The sequence below is a fragment of the Haplochromis burtoni genome, unplaced genomic scaffold, assembly GCF_018398535.1.
Source record: "Haplochromis burtoni strain Fernald_Lab_line unplaced genomic scaffold, NCSU_Asbu1 Contig_1163, whole genome shotgun sequence".
NCBI classification, from domain to species: Eukaryota; Metazoa; Chordata; class Actinopteri; order Cichliformes; family Cichlidae; genus Haplochromis; species Haplochromis burtoni.
In genome coordinates, this window is record NW_024583524.1 from 2844 (window position 1) to 13642 (window position 10799).

At 36.4% G+C, this 10799-nt stretch overlaps 1 pseudogene and 2 gene segments (V, D, J or C); 1 reads left to right on the forward strand and 2 right to left on the reverse strand.

Annotated features, from left to right (window-relative positions):
* Positions 1–86: 86 nt before the first annotated feature.
* Positions 87–8817, reverse strand: LOC102288885 (annotated as a pseudogene).
* LOC102288561 lies at positions 1866–2537 on the reverse strand. The segment is given in 2 exon segments: positions 1866–2342; positions 2456–2537. Coding segments are annotated over 2 exon segments (360 nt in total).
* On the forward strand, positions 6611–7927 carry LOC102289200. The segment is given in 2 exon segments: positions 6611–6779; positions 7422–7927. Coding segments are annotated over 2 exon segments (441 nt in total).
* Positions 8818–10799: the final 1982 nt, after the last annotated feature.

The following is a 10799-nucleotide window of genomic DNA, read 5'->3' on the forward strand; positions in this document are numbered from 1 at the left end:
TGTTTCTAATGTCTCTGTAAAGCACTTTGAATCACCTTGTTGTTGAATTGTGCTATACAAATAAATTTGCCTTGCCTTGCCTTGCCTTACTCTGAGCAGTGGTCAGGGTCCAGGGTTTGAGTGACGGGGCTCTGTCCACTCAGACTGGCCTCACAACTCAGTGAGCCCGCCTTCCTCCACTGGTCTGCAGAGAGGCTCAGGGTGCTGCTCCAGCTGTAGTGACCATCTGTCCCCAAGACTTCCAGGCTGGTTGAAACCCCTGAGGATGTGCTGGTGCCCCCCACTGGCACTACTCTGTTTGTCTTCATCTTTGGATGGAGGGAGGACAGTGAGGGTGGGTCTCACCACACCCACTGGAGGAGAGAGAGGGGAGAAGAGCAACCAAAGACATAAGAATGAAAGCAGGAAAGAAATACCTACATGGTGTTTAATCATTGTTGATTGATGAATATTATTATTTCTTTAATGTTTTACAGTAAATAGCTCATCTATGTGATAATTTTCAATGTCACACTCACAGAGTTGAAACACTCATGTACAGTTTAAACTTTGTCATCTGCTTCTTTCACTTCCTTTAAACTACAAGTACAATCAATCATCCATGAACTCAAAGCTGGTCTGTGTTTACTGACACTTTTTTGTTTTTGGGGAAATCCATAAATTAATGCCTAAAAAAGTTATTTTCAAAATAAAACAATAAAGAAATAGATCAACAAACACCATATTTCACAATTAAAGCTTGAAAATAACCAAACCTGAAATATTTTAACTGGAAAATACTTAAAATATATTAATTAACATTTCAGAGAACCCTAAAAATGAAAAGGGAGCAAAACAGTTTTTGTTTTTTGTGCTTTATAAAATAAACTCTGATTATTTGAGTTGTGATCTTGGGCAAGTTTTTTTGCAGACTGTGAGATCAACATTGTTTTATAAATAATGAAAATGATCAACAACGGTCACCGAACTTGATATTAAAATTTTATAAAAATGCTTATAAAATGTTTTGTAAATTATAGTAGTTGTGGAAAGTAAATGAAGGAAATTTCCGTCCCCGGTTTCCTCCAAGGCGTGAGCGATAAGCAGAGTTTTGTCCTTTCCTTATAATACTCCTAATTATTCAAAGCAACACTCAGGTATGCCATTCAGCTGGGTTAGTTACGACGTCGGGAGCAGTTAGGAGAACAAAGTGATACAGAGACTGTTCAGGTTGCTTTCCCAAAATCAACTCAAAGGTTTATTCATCAGACAACAGTATATATAGAGGAAAAAGAGGTTCGTGTGTCAGCAGGTTCTCAGATCAAACCGGTACAGACTAAATAAGGAAACGTCTTCCTGCCTTCTGAGCAAAGAAGTATCCTTTGTGTAGTTTATCAGTTCAGCTACAATTTATGATCATCCCAGCAAAATACACTCCTAGACATAGAATACAGAGTTCTTCATTAGTGAATTCTGAAACAAACCACCTGGCCTTTAACAAGCTCTTTTCTAAAGAATAAGGAAGGGAGGATGGGAGTAAGGAAGTGGTCTCGTCTCTGTGGTGTTTTCGACCTTGGGGTACCAGCCTGTGAGTCTTACACATCAATTCTTGGGTCAGAGAGAAAGAGAAAAACAACTAGTAAATGGCTCTTATTAAGTAACAGTTTTCCTGTATAATATCACTATAAAACAATATCCTGTAAATGCTACCATGGTATCAAAATATCACAACATATATGGTCCCCACTTTGGATGGGTTCACTCAAGATACTTTACTAACAAATAGCAAATGGTTTGTAACTTTCTAAATAAGTTTATTAAGGTATTTATGCGTATTTATAGATAATCACCACATATTTTCTTTTGCTTATATTTGGCTTCTTTATTTATGAATATTTAATTAAACTTTTTATGATCCCAGCAATGTAGTTCTTCAGTTTTGTTTAGATACATTGTGTTTGTGTTTGATGGACCAGTTTTTTTCATTGTAGTCTGTCACTCTGCACCTGCAGCCTTCAGCCAGACTGAAGGAGGTTTTTGTACAGCTCTAAATCACTGTGTGAACACTCCACCACCATGGGCACCCAGACAGTAATAATCTCCAGCATCTTCAGCCTGAACACCACTGATGGTTAAAGTGTACTGAGAACCAGATCTGCTGCCACTGAATCGAGACGGAGTTCCTGAGAAGAGACTTGATGTTGAGAATATAAGCAGTTTGGGGGTCTCTCCATTTGTCTGAAGGTACCAACTGAGATCAGCACCAATGTTTGAACTCCCTGTGGCGCTGATGGTCACAGTCCCACCAAGACTGACAGACTTGGCTTTATCAGTCTGAGTCAGAAAATTATTGGCAAATGACTCTGAAATTAAGAATAAAATGACAAGTTTGTTTTTTAGACACAAGCATAAAAACAGAAGAGAAGATGTAATCAAATATAATATAATCTTTGTCTTATATGTAAGAATCTCTCACCCTGACTCAGAAAGCCTAACAAAAGAACCACAAACATTGGAAACACCATCCTGACTCAGTTTTCAGTGGAAGTGAATGAGAGCATGTGTGACAGCAGAACTTAAACTGTGAGGAGCAGTGATGCATGAAAGTGTGCAAAACACACTGTAGGAGGAAACCACCCACCTCTCCCAATGAAACAGAAAACACAGAGGTCGTGTGAGGAGAGGATCGTTCAACTTTTCATTATATTTGCTCATTAACAGCTGCATGGTTCCCCTACTGTCATACATCTGACCCTAAAGACACTGATTGATTTTGATTATTCTGACAAATTGGATCTACATTTATTTTGAAAAACAGAAACATATGAATAACTGTTTAAAGGAATTTATTTCATCCTCTGACTAGTTTAGTCCTGTACAGTTCTGTAAAACCTTGAGAAAAGGGGGTTATGCTCCATAGTTACCATAACATAAGCCAGGTATTTAAACCATGTACAGATGAACTGTATCTTTTCTAAAATAAAAAACCTGATCTTCTCTCATTCTCTTTTCTCCAAAGATGTAATGACTTTTCCTCTAATTTCCTCCACGCAGCTATTTTTTTCTCAGACTTTATTGCCGTTACTTTGATGACCTCAACTTTTTCTGAGAAAGATTGAGTAACAAATTGTAATAGTTCATATGCTTGTTATAACACAATCTTCGGTTTCAGATGCAATTCCTTAAAATAACTGCATTATTATTGCATTAGTATGATGTTGTTGGCATTTTGCTCAAACCTCACAGAGCTGTTTGATTTTAAACTCATTAGATAGTAATTATTGAAGCTGAAAAAGACCGAATCCTCAGACTGTTAGGTAAAACGTGTTTTTCTTTAACATACTAACTACTAATTTTAGCAGGTTGTATATGTATACACTTATAAAGTCAGGTCTCTGTCTATGGTATGAAATTAATCTAATCCCCCCAAAAAATATCAGTATTCTGGAGTTTATATTACCTCGTGCTTTGGTGCTTTAGATTCTGTAGACAACCTTTGTTTCTGTAGAAGGAAACTGTTTGCATAACTGAAAAAAGGAGCACAAATCTCAATTTCACTACCCCTTAATAAGTATCAAGGAGTTTCTGTTTAACAGTGCTGTCTCTAATCTCCTCCAAGAGATCATCGCTGCAGCACATCAGTCCCTAGTTTAATTTGATATTAGTATAACTAATGTGCTTGTTCTCACACATATGTTTCAACACAGCAGTAATTTAGATCTTCATAAGTTCAGAGTTGAGGTAATTACAAATTTCTGTGCTGGCTGTGCAGCTCAGAGAGACGGCCTTATACACTTATAGACAGCTGTCCACCCAGCAAAATATTAAAAATTGTCATTTTACAGAAGGGCAAAAATTTCTATATGATACTGAAACTATAGAAAACTATTTTGCATCAAGGGTGTGTGACAGATGTTCAAATTAATGCATGGGTCAGTGAGCACACACCTGCACCAATGGAGTCTGGGTGGAAATTGTACATTGCTGCTGTACAAATAGCAGTGGATGTCAAAATAAGAGAATACACATAAAATTGACTCTGATACACAGATCCAAAAAGCAGACTCGACATCGATGCGGGGTTCCTTTGTTTCCTTCTGGTAGAGTGTAATAAAAAAATAATATTTTCTGTTTGTACATGTTTTGTCTGTCTATGCCTCAGTTGTCATTTTGTGCCTTTTGCATTCGATGTATTTCTTTATAGTTTGTTTTCATACATTGGTTTGTTTGGTTATTTGTTTTTAATTGTGGGCTTTTTGTGGTTATTTCATATTTTGGAATTTTTTGTCATGTATTCATTGTTGATTTTTTTCCTGGTTCACACTTTTGTTTATTTTCCTTACACTGACTTGCTGTGAACACCATTTGTGGTAAGTTATTCAAAGGTCAAAACACACTGGCACCCTTAAAATGACTGTTAGCATTTTTAACGATACAAATTTAACCATGATACACACTGACCAAGACACAAATCTCCTTATACAGTTTTACATCATTTTGATCTTTTTTGTTTTTTTATACATGATTTTCTGCTTTTTATGTTTATTTCAAATGTCATATTCTGAGCATTTTTGTTGTCATATCTTTTTTTTTCCTTTTAATATATTTGCACATATTTTTGTATTTAATTTTACATACATACAACAACTATTTTTCTACATTTTCTATATTACAGTCTTATTCTGAGGAAAGGTACAGAAAAATGTCTGCAGCACTAAAGGTCCCAAAGAGCACAGTGGCCTCCATTATCTATATATTAAAGAATTGAAACAATCATGACTCTTTCAGACATCAGGGCAGAAGGGCCTTAGACAGTGAGCTGACCAAGAATGCAATGATAGTATCTCCTCAGTAAAAGGCACCTGAAGGACTCTCAGACCGTGAGAAAAAAAATTCTCTGCTCTGATGAAACAACAAACTTTTTGACCTGAATTCCAAACATGATGTGTGGAGGAAATTTGGCACAACTCACCACCTGACCAATGCCCTTCCTACAGTCAAGCATGGAGGTGCCTGCATCATGCTGTGGGGATGTCTTTTGGCAGAAGGAACTGGACTAGTCAGGGCTCAACAGCTGAATGTGAGTGTGCTTCATAACTGTCACATTGATTTTTGCTAATCAAGCTTGTCACTATCAGTTATATTAAAAAGTGTTTGATCTTTTGTTAGAGGGATGCTAATGACTTCAACTGTTGTTAGAATCAAATTTGAATACAGGCGATATTACACACAAGTAAAGAAAAAGAAGAGATATTTTGGCCATAATCAATAAACCTGAATTAGATGCTGTGAAAATTTAACATTTACAAAACTAATAATTTAAACAGAAATCATATAACTAACCAGCCAAGTTTTGATTTTCTTTTCAGAAAATGTGTGCAGAACATGACATTGTGTAATCTTGCTGAAAATGCCCCCAACAGATATGTAATATCTTAATTTAATGTTGTATTTAGTGCTTGGTGAGGTTACTGTCAGCTCTGTGTTCACTGGTCTGTGTCACAGTTTCTTCCTTTTTAGCAGCTGCAGTCAGTTCCTGCTGTAACAGCTCAGTGTCTCTGCAGTCTGACTGAGGGAGGTTTTTGTACGACTACAAATCACTGTGTGAACACATCAGCACTGTTTATTTCATGTAAACTCTGACAGTAGTAAACTGCTGCATCTTCAGCCTGAACTCCACTGATGGTCATAGAGAAGTCAGAGCTGCTTCCACTGCCACTAAATCGAGATGGTGTTCCTGACTGAAGCTTTTTTGCGTATATTATTAGGAGCTTTGGAGTCTGTTCAGACTTCTGCTGATACCAGAATACATAATCATCATCATCAGAATCTCTGTAAACAGCTTGGTTGGTCCTACAGGTCAGAGTCACAGTGGATCCAGGAGTAGATGTCACTACTGGAGGTTGAGTCACAGTCACCTGACCGCTGCATCCTGCAGACAGAAACAAATCATTCATTTATCAGCAGAAATCAATGAGAGAAAAAGCAGCACATCATGTTTGAAATGTTGCTGAGTGAATGAACCTGTAAAACAGCAGCAGGTCAGCGTCCAGATGAGGATGGTGATGAGAGTCATGGTGGTTGTGCTTTCTGCTGTGTTGACTGACAGATGTGAGTCCTGCAGTGTTGAAGTCACAGGACTATAAACCTTCTCAGTTCTCTGGAGGATCAGCTGATGATGCAAAGCCTCCTCTCTATGGAAATCATTTCTCTGCGCTCAACACACTGAAGGCAACGAGGGGCACAAAGTCAGAAGACAAAATTGTTTGGATTAATACTTTTATACATAAAACTTGAATGATACCACTGATGTCTTATGGAATAGAGTAAAATATACAGAAAATATAATTCAGCATTTTTAATATCTGGATCAAAACAGCACTTTGGTTGGTAAGCTTACTTCATACTTTTGGTAACACACATTACGCCTCTATTGCTGTCCACAGTATATCGCCAAAATCTCATAATTCATGCTTTAGAAGCATTTTAGTTTCTGTGTTTTTCTTTTTTCTTTTTGCTGATATAGCTTTATTTCATTTGACAATCTTTTGTCTTTCAATTGGTAATAGTCCAAATAAAATTATGAAAATGACTAAAAATCATCAACAAATTTAAGTTATTTTTTCTTAAATCATTCTATCCATTTAATGAGGTTTAAACTGTGATGATTTACTTGAGAAAAGGTTCATTTTCAGCAGTTAGACACTTGTTCAGCGTGCAGAAGGTTTTTGTACGGCCACTTAATGAGTTTGTATCACTGTGGTGGACTTTTGGTGGAGGAACCAAACTCATCGTTGACTGTAAGTATGAAAAACGTTTACTTTGTGCAGTCCATGGTAGCTCTTTAAAAGAAATTACTGAACAGAACATTCCTAAAATTATGTCATTATTGTTAATCATTTTAACTATTAAGGTGGAATTAGAATAAACTTCACAGAGATCAACATTTATTCAGTCTTTAAAAAAATGTTTTAATTTGCTGAAAACAAAATTATTTTTGTTATTATTTGTTCTTCTATAATCATTTTACAGTTAAATATTTAAAACTAAGGTTTGGTGATAGTGAAGTTGTTCCTCCCTAAATATGACTGTTTGATTTAAATTTTCTTTTCACTTATGAATTTTAAAAGTAAGTATTTAAGTATAAGTATATAAGTGTGAATTTCTCTTGTGGACATTATTTTTTCGGTGTATTCAGATCAGTTTTGTCTTTGTGGTTCAATTATTTTACATTTAAAGAAGTGAAAGAAACAGATGTGACATTTGAACCATATTCACGTGATTCAGCTGAAAGTCAGAAAAGTATCCTACAGATCAGTTATTGACTGTAACAGTGATGTTTTTTATCAACAATTACTGTCACTTTTTCAGATGTGTTTACCAGGTTTCATTCCTTTCTTCTTTATCTTCTTCCCCCCTCTTCTCCACCTTTTCTCCTCCAGTGGGTGTGGTGAAGCCCACTCTGACCGTGCTCCCACACCAGAGCAGTGCCACTCTGGTGTGTCTGGCCAGTGGGGGTTTTCCGTCAAATTGGAAGCTGGGCTGGAAGCTGGGGGGCACCAGTACATCCTCAGGGGTGTCAAACAGCTTGGAGGCTCAGGGTACAGACGGTCGCTACAGCTGGAGCAGCACCCTGAGCCTCTCTGCAGACCAGTGGAGGAAGGCGGGCTCAGTGAGCTGTGAGGCCAGTCTGAGTGGACAGAGCCCCGTCACTCAAACCCTGGACCCTGACCACTGCTCAGAGTAGAGCTTCAACAATATTTCATGCGTGTGAAGCTTTTTATATTTTGATGAAGCTACATGTCTCCTCTGTTGCGATATTTCTCCAGACTTTTGACTCTATTAATCTAAATGCAGAATTCATCAGCTATTCATATTATATTGTGCTTTAAAACCATGCTGTAAGAAAGAGAAAACAAGTCTATATCACAAAATAAAATCGCAGCTTGTGAAAAATCACTTTTGTGTTATTGTTTTTCCATTACTTTGCATAGAAATACTTGATCAAACCTCCATATTTCTCTTAGATATTTATACATTTACATTTATACATTTATGTATGTAAATATAAAAAATACAGAAATATTTCTTTATACATATTAATTTCTATCGGGGCACCTAACAGACCTGCACATGATGTTTTGTTCATTGAGATATATTTAAGTATTTCTTTTAATAAACAAAGCTGTGTATTTCTTCAGTTTTGTTTAGATTCTTTGTGTTTTTGCTTTTGTGGTGTCGAGTTGATCGGTTATTGCAGTCTGTCACTCTGCACCTGAAGCCTTCAGCCAGACTGAAGGAGGTTTTTGTACAGCTATAAATCACTGTGTGAACACTCCACCACCATGGAAGCCCATACAGTAATAATCTCCAGCATCTTCAGCCTGAAACCCACTGATGGTTAAAGTGTACTGAGAATCAGATCTGCTGCCACTGAATCGAGACGGAGTTCCTGAGAAGAGACTTGATGCTTTGTATATAAGTAGTTTGGGTGTCTCTCCAGGTTTCTGAAGGTACCAACTGAGATCAGCACCAATATTTGAACTCCCTGTGGCGCTGATGGTCACAGTCCCACCAAGACTGACAGACTTGACTTCATCAGTCTGAGTCAGAAAATTATTGGCAAATGACTCTGAAATGAAAGGAAAAACATTTTAAAATGTATTTTTATTCACCAAAAACTTCAGAATGAATGTACTCATAAAACAAGCTGAGTAAATTTCACCAAACAATATTCTCCTGAAATATTATTATCAGTTTTTTGAATCTCTCACCCTGACTCAGAAAGCCTAACAAAAGAACCACAAACATTGGAAACACCATCCTGACTCAGTTTTCGGTGGAAGTGAATGAGAGCATGTGTGACAGCAGAACTTAAACTGTGAGGAGCAGTGATGCATGAAAGTGTGCAAAACACACTGTAGGAGGAAACCAGTCGTACAAAAACCTCCCTCAGTCAGACTGCAGAGACACTGAGCTGTTACCGCAGGAACTGACTACAGAGGAAGAGACTCTGACACAGACCTCACAGTAACTTCACTGAGCAATAAACACATTCAAGGGCATTTTAACATAAGGATTTAAATAAATAAACAATTACGTTTTTAATAAAAACATAACAACTAATTTTAGTTAGGTTTCCTGACTGTAGTCACAGCAAGAGTAGTCGTTCATATGAACAAATGAAATATATTTTCTTTACCTTTGTATTCATAGCAAGTTTGTTCATCATGACATTTAAAAACAACAAAAACCAACTGCCAGTTTCAAGTTTTTTACTACTGTGTTATGTCACATCATTTTCATACAATTCCTCACCATTTTCAAGCTATTGACACTCTACCAGGAGAAATTCAAATTCAGGAGAATCAACTGAAATCATGTAGTAGGTAGTTTTAATTGTAAATAATAAATGTAACCCATTGTGCTTGTCATTAACTAAGAACACCCCCTCCCCCCCGACAAACAAAACCTAAGATATCATAAAGCGAATTTGTGGTTATTGCAAAAGTTTGTGCTATGTTGACAAACATGAGTCAACCAGAGATTAAAGTGAAAATTTGAAGGAGGGGGAGCCCTAAGAGTGGGTGTTGAGGTGCAGTGTGGGGAAAATAATTACTTAGAAATAAGTCACATCATAATTTGTGTTGTGAGCTCCAGTAAATTGCCTTTGCTTGTGTGTATGTGTGTGTAGCTGTGGTCAGCTGACCTGAACAAAATGTAAGTAGAGAGCCATATGACTGATCTCCAACAATGCAGAGACTATAAATATAATATAATAGAGAACTTTGCGAGGGCACTTTTGTTGATAAATGGTGTTAGTAGTAGGATAATAAGGCAGAAAAAGAAAATAATAATATGTTAATTTCTAAACTATTACCACTCAATTACCTGTGGTAGTTTCTGTGTAATAAGCATGCAAAATACAAAGCTGCCTGTTTCTATATAATATCATATTAATAACCTATTTGAAAACATTTCCTGGTAGTTTCAGCAGGAAATAAACAGAAATAAGAAAAAAGCAGAGCTGCAAAATGCAAAACTGCTGGTTTGTATTTATTAACACATTAATAACAACGTTAATACTGTTTTATAACAAACTTACAGAATAGCAATGACTACCAGGAAACACATGTGATGTTTTCTGTGTAATAATCTGTAATTTAATACCATGGTAATGATAACTCATTAAAACAAGCACCACCCAGACTTCACAGGTGCAGGTGTTCTCACTGACCCATGCTATAATTTGAATATGCATCCAGTAATGTGAAATTTTTCAATTTTTAACAAGACTGGTCTGCACAATAGTAATAATGTTTTATCCCTGTCACACTGAATGTTTTGTCATCAAAGTAACTGCAACACACTCTGGTGGACATAATATAACAAATTGACTAAAATGAGCTTTTTGGACTTAATTGGAAGGGAACTCACCGCATCACTGGAGTTAGAAGACTAACCTAACAGTATGCTCATGGGTAAAAGAGCAACCAACAAACAATCTAAGCAACAAAAAACAAACAGAAAAACAATTAAACTAAAACAAACAAAAAACCCCAAAACAAAACAAAATAATTTCTTTTATTTTTGGAAAGATGCAATTCACCTGTACATGGTTTAAAATATCAAATACCTGGTTTCTGTGGAGTAAGCCCTTCATCACAGGGTTTTACAGGAGCTGTGCAGGACTAAATTATTCAAACAACAAACTAATATTAGATAAGTTTACAATTTAAAAGCTTTAAAACACTATGTATAAGTTTCTTTTTTGAAATACATGTAGAATGAAAAGATTGAATGATCCTCTCCTCAGCTGA